At 52.6% G+C, this 14,589-nt stretch overlaps 1 protein-coding gene across 2 annotated transcripts in view; it reads right to left on the reverse strand.

Moving 5' to 3' along the window:
- Positions 1 to 8,367: 8,367 nt before the first annotated feature.
- ITGB5 (integrin subunit beta 5) overlaps positions 8,368 to 14,589 on the reverse strand; it is a 112,462-nt gene continuing 106,240 nt past the window's right edge. For both annotated transcript variants that reach the window (XM_027956587.3, XM_042232474.2), the window contains 4 exons: positions 13,240 to 13,343; positions 10,957 to 11,076; positions 9,488 to 9,654; positions 8,368 to 8,857 (listed from right to left, as the gene is read on the reverse strand). In XM_027956587.3, coding sequence (XP_027812388.1) covers positions 8,762 to 8,857; positions 9,488 to 9,654; positions 10,957 to 11,076; positions 13,240 to 13,343 — 487 coding nt within the window. In that variant the 3' untranslated portion in view covers positions 8,368 to 8,761. The remainder of the gene's footprint in view (positions 8,858 to 9,487; positions 9,655 to 10,956; positions 11,077 to 13,239; positions 13,344 to 14,589) is intronic.

The raw sequence follows: 14,589 nt of genomic DNA on the forward strand, positions 1-14,589 counted from the left end.
TCTGGCAGAACAAAGCAGAGTTTGCACCATAACTAATACTTCCTGCTGCACTTGGATCAATGGGACAGGACAGATGAAAGTTAATGTTAAGGAAATGGATGCTCAGACAGAGTGGCTTCATAATTTTGGCAGACAATTTTATTAATAGCTTTGTCTGGTCAACAGCTAAGGAAGCCCAAAATTCACCTGGCTCCTTCCCTTTCTAGGCTCTTTAACGGCTATTGTTGTTGTTCTTTTTAGCCCTTGTTTAACCTTTTGGTTAAGTTTGCATCTTTCAGGTTCCAGTAGTTTGAAGTAAGGATCATGATGGCTCAAGGAATTCAGTTCCCTAGAGGTCCCTGGAACAGTTAAGTAAGGGACTTCTACACCTCTAGGGCAAGCTAGGGACTGCAGCCTCTGTCCAGCAGAAGTTTCAGAAGAGACCTTAAGCTCCTTAGCTCCTAAGAATAAGTGTGTGGAAGTCTCTCAGGCAGGAATGAGACAGCCTGGGACCCTTTGCTGCAGGGCCGCAATGCTTGCACCCGGACACACTTCTCCAACAAAATACCAAGAAACCATAAGGGACTAAAAATAACTGCATGCATGGTGCTTCCTGGTGGCTCAGACAGTAAAGAATCCGCCTGCAACGTGGGGGACCTGGATTCAGTCTCTGGGTGGGGAAGATTCCCTGGAGGAGGGCATGGCAACCCAGTCCAGTATTCTTGCCTGGAGAATCCCCATGGACAGAGGAGCCTGGTGGGCTGCAGTCCATGCGGTTGCAAAGAGTCAGACATGGCTGAACAACTAAGCACAGCAAAAGTGAAGCTGGGGCAAAATTATGGACAAAAGATACAAAGAGACTCCAAAAAACCAACTTCCACTTTTGAAGAGCCTGGAGCAAAAGCAGGAGCTCAAAAGCAGGGTACTGTGCATGCCCCACATACCACCACAAAGGGGTGGGCTTTTTTGGAACTGAAATGAAAACTGACCTTTTCCAGTCCTATAAAACCATTACTGAGTTTTCCAAATTTGCTGGCATATTGAGTGCAGCACTTTAACAACATCATCTTTTAAGATTTTAAATAGCTCAGCTGGAATTCCACCACCTCCACTAGCTTTGTTCATAGTAATGCTTCCTAAGGCCCACTTGGCTTCACACTCCAGGATGTCTGGCTCTAGGTAAGTAATTACACCATTGTGGTTATCTGGGTCATTAAGATATTTTTTTGTACAGTTTTTCTGTGTATTCTTAAAAGATGCTTCCTCCTTGGAAGAAAAACTATGACAAACCTAGACAGCATATTAAAAAGCAGGGACATCACTTTGCCAACAAAGGTCCATCTAGTCAAAGGTATGGTTTTTCCAGTAGTCATATGTGGGTGTGAGAGTTGTACCATAAAGAAGGCTGAACACCAAAGAACTGATGCTTTTGAACTGTGGTGCTGGAGAAGACTCTTGAAAGTCCCTTGGACAGCAAGGAGATCAAACCAATCAATCCTAAAGGAAATCAACCCTGAATATTCACTGGAAGGACTGATGCTGAAGCTCTAATACTTTGGTCACCTGATGCAAAGAGCTGACTCATTGGAAAAGACTCTGATGCTAGGAAAGATCAAAGGCGGGAGAAAAAGGGGGTGGCAGAGGATAAGATGATTGGATGGCATCACTGACTCAATGGACATGAGTTTCAGTAAACTCCGGGAGATGGTGAAGGATAGGGAAGCCTGGTGTGCTGCACTCCATGGAGTCACAAAAAGTCGCACACAACTGAGTGACTGAACAGCAGCTCTCTGACCCAACCGCCTGGACACACCCCTACCTTCATCCCATATAAGCAACAAGCTCGGTCCCCACTTGTTTGTTCTTGCTCCCTCCGCTACAGCAGAGGCCCCCAGTAAAGCCTTGCCTGAATTTCTTGTCTCGCCTCTGATCACTTTCTATTGATTAAGGAGGCCAAACAACCCTGGTCGGTAACACCATCAGTCACAACTCAGAGACGCATGCTTCACTGCTACCAAGATTCAACAGTAAGTGCCAAGACAAGGGACAGCGCTACTGATATCCCTATCCTTCATTCCCCCCTGAATCCACACACTTTCCCTTATGACTCATCAGTTCCTCCCATTTGAGGTGGAGAGTATTTCCACACCCCACTGGCGGGCTCAGCTGTGTAACCTCTGGCCAATGGCATATGGGGGAAAAAGGGCAGGGTCCCAGTTCTGAGCCTAGACTCGCCTTTCCTCCACCCACCCCTTCATGTCTGCCACCACGATGAGAAGAACATGCCCTGAGTAGCCCACACATGCCAGAATAAAAACAGAGCAGAGCCCAAACCTGCCTTCCACAGCCTGATGCCCAGGGGCCTCACGTGGTCCGCACGCCTGTGAGTATGCGATAAATGCGCATGCTGTGCGCCATGGAATTTGGGGCTCGGAGGTGGTTGTGCAGCGATAGCTGGCTAACACAGTCAATGGTGTGCTGCAGCTCCCCCACATCTAGCCTGGCCACCAGGAAGACAAGACTTGACTCCACCAAGACTCAGGCTTCCTGCCTGCCTTCAGCCTCCACCTTCGGCTGCTGTCAGTGATCGCTCCAAGACAAACAGCTGCTTGGCTCCCGCGTGCCTGCTGTGCTTCAGCAGAGAGACCAGCATCAGTCGGCGTGTCACCCGTGGACTCTGCCATTTGCTTCCTCCCCCCCCTTAGCAGACGGACATGACATGTGCCATCAGTGCTGGGGCACACCATGGCCTGACTGAGGCACGGGCTAAGAGGCCCAGGAAGCAAGGATACTGAAACACGTTTTTTGAAGGAATCTGGCATTTTTTTAAAAAGGGGGAGGTGCAAATCAGGACTCCTTGGGGTTCTTCATTTAATAGTAGCTGCTGTCTTATTAAATGCTGCTTTAATTTTAGATTATAGAACATGAGGTGCCGTATCTTTTTTAGGGCTTAGGGCATTTAAAGTTCATAATCCGGCCTTGTATGAATTATCAAGTGATTTTGTTTTTTGTTTTTTTTTGCTCCACAGACTGTTTTCTCCACAGCCCTTCCAAGCCCACACTTGGCCTCTGAGCCACAGGAAAGTAATGCCACAATGGAAATAAAAAGAGAAACAAAACAATTAGAATATTTTTTTAACTTTTAAAGTTCAAGGTCTTGGCAGAAGGACTGGTCTGGAAGAACATTTGCCTCTCCCCTTCTCACCAAGGCAGTGGGGAGGGGTGTTCTGACCTGGGGAGAGGAACAGAAGGTGGAGGGGTGGGCAGAGTCAGATCCTGGGGGAGGCTGTGCCACAGGCGCTGCACTCCAGGCAGGGAGGGAGGAAATCGACACGCAGACAGCAGAGGAGCTCTGGGCCTCGCTTTCCAGGAGGGGCCCAGGACAGCAGCGATGCCAGAAACCCCGGCACAGAGCGAGGCAGTGGACCTGGAGGCCAGGTGTGGCTGGGGCAGAGCCTGAGGCAGCCTGTGGCTCCAGATAACGTGAGGGAGAAGCCGCATTTCCCTGAAAAGGGCCTGGAAGTTAACTGAGACACAGGACTGGTGGACCTGAAGGCTCTCTCCACCGCCATGCAGGAACGTGGTCCTGAAAGGGCAGCGACCTCTTAGCAGGCATCATGTGCGCAGACGGCTCTGTGGACCTGCCTCCAGCGTCATGATGCTGCACTGAGCCTGCAGGCTGGGGCTCGGGAGACCCTGGAACGACTGTGCTTAACAAGACACTCCCTCTTTACTTAGTGGCTTTGTTTTCTCCCATCACTTGAACAGACACTTGAAGTAGAGGTGATGAGTTTTTTAAAAATAATGCTTTTTGCACACTTGAATGATGACCTCATAGAATTTGCTCAGGGAGGACTTCCCTGGTGATTCGGTGGGTAAGAATCCACTTGCCAGTGCAGGTCTTCCCCCGGTCCAGAAGATTCCACATGCAGTGGAGGAACGAAGCCCATGGGCACCACTGCTAAGCCCAGGCTCTAGAGCCTACGAGCCACACCTACTGAGCCTGTGCGCGGCAACAGGAGAGGCCCCTCAGGGAGAGGCCCGTGCGCCACAGCTAGACAGCCGCCCCCGATCACCGCAACCGGAGAAGAGCCCACACACCAACGAAGGCCCAGCGCAGCCAAAAAAAAGACTAGCTCAGGGAAAACCAGCCTCGTGTCTCTGGTCTCCTTCCTCTTTTATGACTTCCTCTTCCACTCTCACCCTCCACATCCTACTGCCCTGACTTCCCCAAGCCCCTGTCTCCTTTTGGGCCGGAGCGTTCCCCTCTCCCTCCCTCCCTGTCGCTTTCTTTTCTGGGTCTGTCAGGGGATGTCTCCCACCTCAAGCTTATAGTCCCTGAGGCTTGAGCAGGAACAAGCCCTCAGGGACACTTGGCAGGCAGGCAGCCCTGGCTTCCCCATCTCTCCTGGGACCTCTGCCCCGCTCTGCTGCCCATGTGGGATCCTCACATGGGGTGCAACCCACAACCCTCAGTTGACGGTGTGTTCTGTTCACTGTAGGTTTCTTAAAAATACTGTTGTATGGACACAGGCGAGGACAGGAATATCAACCAGCACACACAACCGCTCATACAAATATTCTATTCCCACAGGGCTGGCTGAACCAGCAGGGAGGTGAGCCCTGAACCAGCGTCTGCACCAACCTATGGTCACCTCCATGGAAAAGTCTTTAAACTGCTGGACTTTGGTGCTGAACTCGGTAGGAATCATGAAGTGTGTGTCAGCTGTCATCTTCCCTCAAGTTTTAAATAGAAAAAGCACCTCGATTTTTGGTGAACACACATGTACCAGAGATTGCTGATGAGATGGAGACGGGAGAAAAAGACGTAAGAGGGAGGGGAAGGGGCATAATCTCTTCATCCACACTTACTTAATTTCAGTAGACATGTGTGCCTTCTGGTCACACAGCAGAGTTCTGAGATAAGAACTGACAGCCCTGCTTTCCCAGATGAACACAGAGGAGAAGGCATCAAATTAGAGGTGGGGTCTCACGTGCCAACCCTCTCCCAGAGTGACTGGTCTCAACTCGCTCCTTAGGAAGAAGGGAAATACCTTCCCTGAACACCAGGTGTGACTACTGTGAGGGTCACGTGAAGAGAGGCTGTTTTTCTCTGCAGGCATTTGATATTCGATGCAGGTAGAACCAATGAGGCTGTAATTGACGAGTACTCCAAGGGGTTTCTGAAGTAAATAGTAACCAGCTGCCCTGATAAACAGGTCCAGGCTTTTTAGTATGACCCCTGTTTACACGTGTATTAGCCTTATTCCAATGAAGGTTCACTAGAACACCAAAAGCGTCCCCAACACAATATGACCAAGAACTCCTTTCGAAGGTCCCTGCAGCACGCATCCCTATGGTAACCTACAGCTTAGAGCTTGCCTGCTTGCAACAAGAATTCAAGGCTACTTAAAATGAAGCACTACAGAGCAGGACATCGGAAGGATCAGAGAGCGTGTGTGGAAGCGGAGACAGGCAAGGATTGAGGGGGTCATGGAGGGGGTGGGGTTCATTGGGGAAAACAGGGATCTCAGTAAGAATTGGAGGTAGGTTCCATTTCCTGGCGTTTAGTTCCCAGCCTCTTGACGATCAAGATACCAATTACAACCAAAAGCAAAAATTCCAGACACCGAAGTTAGATTATACATTCCCATGGTATGACAAAAGGAGGCTTTGAACGTCCCAGCACTGAACTCCAGAGCCACAAACTGGACACGAGGACCATCTGTCTCACTGAGACACATCACCAGCCTGTCCCGGAGGTGGCGCTGTCAGCTGAGGCCGGCTGGGCAGTGACCACCCCTAAAGCCACAAGCTCAGTGGGAGGAGCCCTGGGGGCTGAGAAAGACGGGCTCTCTCTTCCCAGCACCACCCCTGCTCAAGTGTCTCCCTCATTGTCCTGCCTTCACTTACATCCTTCTCTGAGGATCAGAACAGAACCACGTCCTTCCTGGGAAGCCTGGATCCCCTGAGCTGGGTGCAAACAGAAGTCAGCTCAGGAGAGACCTCACCAAGCCTTCTGAGCCCCCTATCCAGGCATGCCGTCAGCCGCAGCCAGAAAGACTCCCAAACAGGCCCCACACGTCCACAAGGATGCTTCAGAGGCTCTTACCTCCTCCTGAGTGTCCTCCACGCAGCTGTCCTCCTCCGCTCCACTGCCCCATCCCAGCCAGTCACAAAGGCCCGAGGAAGCTGAGCTTGCCAGGGTGCCCTTCTCAGAAGCAACAGGAGCCCCACACGACGACAGCCCTCCAGAGAGGGAGGAGCAATTCAATTAAGAGATGTCATGTGAACAGAGAAAAGGACCGTCTCTCCGCCCCGCTGATCTCCCATCTGTTTGCTGTTACCTGAAATTCATCCCACGAGTTTCACGATAATCACCGCCAGCTTTGAACCTGATTAAGCAAGTTTAAAAAACTATCACCTCAGAAGAGGCAGCTGTTAGTTACTTTAATGATTAAGTACTAGTCAACCAAGTGGAATGAGAATCCCCAGTCCTCTTGAAAAGTGACGGCATAATTCAGATTTGGTTAAAATCACACATACACGCGCGGGAGAAAAGACTGAGATGTCGTCCACAAAAAGGATAAGAGTTGTTGCCTCTGTGTGCTGTGACTGTAAAAGATTTTTACTTTCCTTCTGATCTCTTTTTCATTTTTTCCATGTACTACTTTTGCAATTAGAAAACTTGTTAAAAATGAATAAAGTACCATTTGGAAATCTGTATTAAGTCAACAAGGATTGATTACAAAGGTAAATAGCCACCCCTCACTCTTCCAACAAACCCGTTACTAACTACCTGTCCAAACAGATGACAGTAGAGTTTTCCAGAGGCCACCAGGCATGTGCTCCTGCAGGTGCACCCGTGGCCACACAGCGGCAGGTCCTCTTGCAGCTCACTCTCACCTGACTGCTTCCACAGCCCAGCAACAATGGGCCCTCGGTTTGAGAGAGCTTGGCAGAGCAAAGGTCAGAGCACCCTCAGCTCCTGCTCCATTATCTGTGGTAACAGGAGGCGGTGAGGACCTGGCCAAATCACCAAAAGGAAGGAAGGGGATCACACACTGGGTCAGAATCTCCTCAGGTCTCTGAACAGCTGTCCCCAGAGCCTCCAGCAGGGGGCAGCAGGGCACTGTGAGCAGCAGCCATCTGGTGTCACCGAGGAAATAGCCTGAACTTCCACATCAGGTGGAAGCCTGCAGCAATTCATCCTTTCTGTCCCTGGCTCAAGAACGCTGTGCCCTTACAGAACCACCTGGTAGAAAATCAGACTTTGAACAAGTTAGCCGTGTCTTCAGGAAACCCACAATCAAATGAGAAATCCAACGTTTCTTCTGAAATCATATTTTTCTCAGTTTGGAAAAGTCACAAAACCACCCTGTGTCTATTTTGTATATTTACCTACATTTGGCTTTATTCCAAAAAGGATTTAAGGCAGTCTCACCAAGTTGCAAGGTCTCAGTTTCCTCCTAATTACACAAGGCAAAGGAAACACAGGATCCGTTCCTATTTGCCCCCGGTAATAAATACAGCTGTTTACTAATAGACATTTGTCTTAGCGTTTGCCGAAATGAAGTCCAAGGCTGAGAACAGATGAGTCTGGAATGAAAGCCCAACAGCCTTGAAGTGATGCCAGCAGCAGCTAAGTGATTAGTGAAAGAAATGTTGCAAAAAGGAGCAGGTACCTTTTCTTGTGAGGCCTGCTCTTTGTACCAGCTTGTCATTAGTGGCAAAGCCCCATCCCTTCTCCAGCGATCAGTTTCCTTATCTATAAACAGGGGATAGGGTCAGATAATTTGATTCAGATACGGAAAGAGAGAGGCCTTAAAGGGCCCTTCAGGAAGGACAGCTGATAGGAAACTTGTTATAATGTGCAAGAAGTCACTTTATGTGGAAGCCACAGCTTGACCCTTCTTCATCTGCACAATTTGCAGCCTAACACCTGGGAAATGGGAAAGAAGCCAGAGGGGCGATCTTCACAGTTCTGAACCTAAGTAAGAGTTAGGAATGTCCAAAGACATCTGCTCAGCCCTCCCTGGAGTGCCCCTCTCCCCGCCACAAATGGAGTACTGCATGGAGCTCTGCAGAACAAGCCCTGGTCTGGAGTATTGGACTGGCTTGTGTGGTGTCCCTGCTGGGGACTTCAGAAAGGTAAGTGCGTGTCATGGAGAGTCACGAAGAGTGTCAAACACAAAATCTTTCGGTTTTAATCTTTACTTTCAATCCCAAACAATCTCTTTCCTTTTCGTTACAAAAGTACCAGATGAACATGGGCAGAAGAAAGCTGACCTCTGCAAACTACGTGCCTGCAACACGCATCTCGATCCCGTCACCAACACCCACGTGTGAGGCAGAGACACCAGGCAGGTAATTCTCGGGAATCAGAACTATACATAAATGCACGATCATTTTATTTCATACAAACATGATCAACACGAGCGAAGCCAGACTGTGGATTTTACACACTCTTGACCCTCCCAAGAGCCTTCTCGTGGGGCCAGATCTGAGGCCCAGCCCTCCCGGAAGGAGGACGCGGCCCGCGTCTCAGCAGTTCATTGAGACGACAAGCTGGACGTGCTGAGGAGAGCCGAGAGTACTGCGGCCAGGCTTGGAGGGGTGGCCAGCCGGCACAGCCGGGCGCCTTCCTGCACGGGCTCCCGGCCAGGACTTGCCGGAAGGTCTCTGCGCTCGGTGGAGCGGGGAGCAGTGATCAAGCCGAGCAGCTGTCCCGAGCATGTCAGTCTCTGGCTTGGCTGCTCAGCCCTCTGAGGGGAAGGAGCTGTCAGTCCACTGTGCCATTGTACGATTTGTTGAACTTGTTGAAAGTGAAATCCACAGTGTGTGTGGAGATGGGCTTTCTGTACAGAGGGTTTGAAGCCTAGAGAACACGGAGGATAAGAGGACATGTGTTAGTTCATTCACTCATTTGAACACACACAGGGCTGGAGGCCTTCCAGGGTCAGTCACCAGGAAGGCAGCGGGCTCAGCGTGCAGGTGGAGGTGCCTGCCTTGTGCTGCAAGACGTGCTCCTCCAACCCCCTGGCCTGGAATGCCCTGCCCTTCCCTGAACTTTCTCTCTCCATCTCTGAAACAGGGGACCTTGTCCATCAGATGGTCTCTAAAGTCCCCTCCAGTTTTCACAGAAACTAACTAGGACTTCAGGGGGCACTCACTGTGCTCTGTCCTTGGGTGACAAGCAGTCTGCTTGGGGAAGCAAGGCACACACAGACACTGCGATAGACTGGGGGTATGTGGGGTCCCCTCCTGGGCTGTGTCCAGACCGTCCAGACTCCCCCTGCTCAGGCTGTGCCCAGCACCTCTGCTCATGAGCCTCCTGACCTGGGCGTGGTGTGGGGCTCTGTGCAGGGTGTTCAGAACTGGGTACACACCACCCCTCAGGCTTTGCTTCTTTATTCTGAATGCTAAAGGTGTTAGGGGGCCTCTGCCTGAACTCAACTGGACCCCTAAGCTTGACATGTTTCCCACTTCCAGCTTCCCACTGGCGTACCATTTCGTAGCGGGCCCTGGATCGCTCACTCTGGAACTTGGCGAACTCTCTCCGGTCGTGGATGGTGACGAGCAGCTTCCAGATGACCAGAAGCGCAAACCCAGTCAGGAGGATGCTGCCGACCACAGCCAGGAGGATGGTCATGGCGCTGGGGGCGGTCCCACACTCTGGAGGACCAGGGCACGGTGAGCAAGCCGCTGGCATCACTATGCCCCTACTCCAACCTCAGGCCCACCAGCTCTCCCCAGAGGCCTTCCTGTGCTTCATAAGACCCTCACATGGCTTCTGGGAGGTGTGGGTGGCAGGCGGGTTTCTCCAATGCACATGAAGTAAAAGATTCAAAGAAGGCTGGTGACTGTCCCAAGGCCACACAGCAAATCGAGGGCAAAGCCCAAGAGAACTCAGAGGCTGCTCCACTTTTTCCCCACACACCCTGAGCACGGCTGCATCCCCCCACCTCAAAGCACCCACAACCCAGCCCAGCCCTGCCTCCCATGCAGGATGCTGGACCACGTCTCAACTTTCACGTAAATGGTTTCAGGAGTGGACCAGGCGGCAGGTTTCACGAAGCCGTTCCACAAGGGCTGGGCTGGGGGCCAGCCAACATTTGTAAGCCCTTAGTGCGCAGCCTTTGGAGCAAATGTGCTTATTTTCAAAGAACCACAAAGACAGCGCTTGGAAACAAAGCCTCATTCTTCAGGCGTGCATCCTGGGCTGAGACCACAGCCTTTCCCTCTGCCTCTGCCTAGGGAAGGCACGTTATGTGGTCTGGCCTCACGTGGAAGCAGTTTGCAATGCTGTGAACTCAAGAGAGCAGATCTTTTTCTGCACCTTCACCCCCGCTCCAACCTCCTCCAAAGAATAAAAGGGGTCATACCAGAAACCCTAATTATCCCAAGGAAAAGGGCTACTGGTCCCCGGGCCCAGAGCATGAGGCAGAAATATCCATGCTGGGTCAGAGCATGCCGTCCTCAGCGGCTGGGCACAGCACTTGTCGGAATGTTAGCACAGCGCTGTGCCCTCCCTGGACTCCACTCCAGGAGGCGGCAGCCCAGCCAGGGCCGTGCACGCACCCGGAGTGCCCTGACTCTAGCCCTGATGGTCCGGCCCTGCCTTGCACGCTTGCACTGTCGTTAGCCACGCAGGTTAAGTGTGTTTTGTGCTTACCGTCACGCCTGTACCCCTTCCTTTGAGATGAGGCACTCCCCCAGGGCAGGACCCCATCCTCCTATAACTCCCACTCCCTCCAGTCACAGCCCCCAAGCTCCGGCCCAGCGCTGGTCCCCAGATGAACAATCATCTTTCTTCTGAACTACAGCAGTCAGGTAGAGGAGGCCTCAGATCCTGATCTTCACAGGGAACTGTGTCCCTCCCCTCTCTGGAGTTTGGAAAGGATGGTGAGAAGAGGATGGGTGATACCTCAGAAACCAAGAGCCCTGGGGGAGCAGACGGGGCCAGGCCTCACCCACCTGGCTCCCTGAGGACCGTGAGGTTGGACTTCCCACTGGGGAGCTCTGAGTAGGTGAACATCATCACACAATCCTTGGCGGTTTTGTAGAAACAAAGCACAGCCTCCTGGTCATCTTTCACTGGAAGAAAACCAAGCAGAAATGTCCTGAGTGTCTCTCTGAGTAACTCGGAGCCACCGAGGGGTGGGGTGAAGAGCCAAATCCTGTCCCCAAAGAAAAGGGGTGCAGAGAGGCTGACTGGGAGTCTCTCATATCAAGAATGCAGGCCCAGCGCTGAGTTAGACTGGCCCAGGGATGCAGACTCCCTTCCACGCGCGGGAGCCTCTGCAGCACTCACTGTGGGGATGTGGGGGGGAAGGACGCACTATGGGCAGGCGGGACAGGACAGTGGAACTGGAGAGAGGAGGGGCTGGCCGGCTGCCCGCGGGGGCCTGAGTGAGGGCTCACGCTCGAGTCCCCGGCCGGAGAGCCAGCCGCAGAGGCCGAGAGCTGGCAGTGCCGTCCTGAGACGTGAAACGAGAGCGCGCCACGAGGGATGGGACGAGCGAGACTCCCAGCCCCCAGCATGGTGCACATTGCTTGCCTCGCTCCCCGTGCGAAGCAGCTCCTTTCCTCACGCTGCCTCACACCCACTGTCCCCACACGGCTGTCACCTGAGGTGAAGGCGTCACCCTCCCCGCCCCCCACCCCCGAGCCATTATCCACAGTCCAAGGCTTCCCTGGGTCGGGGTTAGACTGATTTCTGGGGGGAAGGAAGCCGGGAAGAGTGTGAAGTAAGAGGGAGGCGGGTGATAAGGGAAATGACCCATGGGTCCTGAGTAACAACTCCAGGTTATGTTGTGACATGGAACGCCTTCCAGCTCCACCCTCTGTAAGCCTGTGGCTCAAAGGAGGCTCTACCTAGGACCAGACAGTTTTGAGTGGTTATCAGACACGGAGGCCTGGGCTTTTCCTCTCAAACCCCAACTGTAAGCCCAGTCTGGCTGAGTGTGAGCAAGTGTGTGTGTATGTGTGTGAGCATGTGTGTGAGTGCGTGCGTGTGTGTGTAAGCCTGGGGGAAGGAAGGAAGGATAACTGCTGAATTCGAACAGAAACTTTCTCCGTGAAGCAGCTGATTCAGGTCACAGCTGTGCGTGAACAGCAACATTTGCTCCAGAGCGAGTTAGTGGGTCAGAAGAGGCATTGCCCTGTCTTTCTGTGGGTGTCCAGTCATGAGGCAATGGCCCAGGTCTGCAGGCAGAACTTGCTGCGAGCCAGGCCTCAAGTCCCAAGACAGAAAAGCAGGGCAGGAAAATTGGCATGAGAGGCCAGACTGGGTGGGTGTGGGGCTTCCCATTGGCTCCCAGGTTCAGTACAAGCCCTGGCACACAGTAGGTGCTCAGTGACTATGCGCTGATGGCATTCATGACTTGGTTGCCATGATTTGGCCAGAGCATCAGTCAAGACCAGGGAGGCAGGAACAAGGAGCAGAGACCTGCAGGAATTCTATCCTGGGTTCATCTGGACAGAATGCAAGCTCTGCCTTGTCTTACACCAGCAGCATCAAGAGAGCTGTGCTGGGCTAAGGCCAAATGGGGCAGGGACTGGCTAGCTGGTCACCAAACGTGGTTTCCCAGCTTCCTGGGCACACCTGGATGGCATTTCCCACCATTCCTGCAGTAAATGTGGCCAGGTGACTGAATTCTGGGGGGAAGTTACATGTACCCTTCCAGGTCCAGCCCTCGTAAACCTCCCATCCAATCCTTCCCTCTGTCCTCCCCATTTGTAGACTCAATGGAGAGGATTCTGAGGACCTGGGGGAGGGTAGAACCAAAACTGAGAGGGTATCTGGGCTCATGAAGGACCAACGGAGGTTTTGTCAACCAGGGACATCTTCACTTTCAGTGAGTGACAAACCAACTATTTTAAGTCACTGAGGTTCGAGGCATGTTTGTTGTGGCAGCTAACAGTACTTATTCTAATTAATACACCAACTTCTCAGGAAGCCTGGGAGAAGATGTGGCTAGGAAGGGACTGGCCCCAGGGACAGGACAGACACTGATGAACAGGGAGGGTCTTATACCCTGGAGAGCCTGGAACCTGTGCTCTAGCCCAGGTACCCCAAGTCCTCTTGGGGAGCCAGCAAGGACTGGCCAAGGACCTGAGGCTACTTCCTAACTCAAGGCTAAAACTACCATCTTGTCTGCCAGGCAGCCCTGAAGATCATCCCCACAGGATAGAGTCTCTACGTCTCCCGCCAGGATCCAAAAGGGGCCAGCTGCCCAGGCCACTTGGCATACTCACCAATGGTGTCCACCCGTGTGATCACCTCATCCTTGCACAGGTTTTGGCAGGTCTGGTTGTCAGCTGAGCTCCCTGAGTGAAGCAACAAGCACTCGACACAGTCTCTTTGGAAGAGAGGCAATAAATGGGTGTTAAATGCTGTGATCAGCCCCACATACGTAACAGAGTACATGCCCCAGGAGTGCAGATCCCAGCCCTCCTTCAGGCCCTTGAAGCTTTAACTTCTCCCATCTTCAGCTGCTTAGCCCTACTGTTCCCCCTGTCGCCCTCGTGCAGGGAAGCCTGAAGGTCCTTGGAGGAGCCTAGGTGAGTTTAGAGACGTGTCTGGTCCCCATGTCAAGTTGCAGGCTGGAGGCCTTTCAAATTCTGACACCAGGAGCCACATCCACCTGCTCTCCAGTGTGTCAAATGCCTCCCTGAGGAGTCTGCCCCAAACAAGGAGCTTCTGATGATAAAAAAACAAAAAGTATTCCTGGCCTTGAGGAGGAGTTCTCACACCCTCGTGGCCGGGGTCCCAGCCACACCCACAGAATCTGCATCTCTAGGGCTGGAGCCTGGTCTCCCAGGGATTGAGCAAAGGTGAGGGCTGAGGACCACTGTCCTGGAGACTCTCGGCCCTTCCCCCTTCTCCCTCCCAGACAGAGCCCACGTGGCCTGGGAGCCAAGCTCTAACAGTCCATTGAGATTGTTGTGGAGGGGAGAGAGGGTCCCTAACCCCTCTGGGGGACTGCTGGGGGGTGCATAAATGGGGCAGCAAGAACTCAACTTCAGGGAGAGGTGGGTTGGAACAAAACTGCCAGCTGACGGTGAACTTGCAGGGCCTTTCTGAGGTGATGGAGCTCAGTGACCTGCAAGGAGGTAAGAGATCCCCAAACAGAGGCTTCTCCAGGAAATGGGGTGAGGACTCCAGAGTTAAGCACGTGGGGCAGGCCACTGCCTCCTTGCAGCTGTGTCCTGGCACCAGAGTATGGCGGGGGTGAAGGGGAAGCTTACAAAGCCTCAGCGACACAGGGGACAGCAGCCCGTACCCCACAGGCCTATGGGGACCAACAGGGCTGTGTGTCCGGAAGGCTCTCTGGCAAAAATAGGCAGGAAATATAACTGCCGTGCATCAGGTTTCTCATCTTCATTTTTAAATTCCTTGGGATGGAGGAACCAGTTACTACATTTCCAGGGCCAAAACCGTGCAGTGGATGCCAGGCCTGAAGGGAGCTGGGAGCGTCTCATTAAGTCGCTCTATTTCATAGGCGAGGGAAATGAGGACTCGAAGGCAGCAGGGCTCAGCACCCAGGAGCCCTGCCGCTCCGAGTCCCTCTCCAAGCCCTTCCTCTGCTTTCTGAACACTGAGGA

The sequence above is a fragment of the Ovis aries genome, chromosome 1, assembly GCF_016772045.2.
Source record: "Ovis aries strain OAR_USU_Benz2616 breed Rambouillet chromosome 1, ARS-UI_Ramb_v3.0, whole genome shotgun sequence".
In the NCBI taxonomy this organism is placed as follows: Eukaryota; Metazoa; Chordata; class Mammalia; order Artiodactyla; family Bovidae; genus Ovis; species Ovis aries.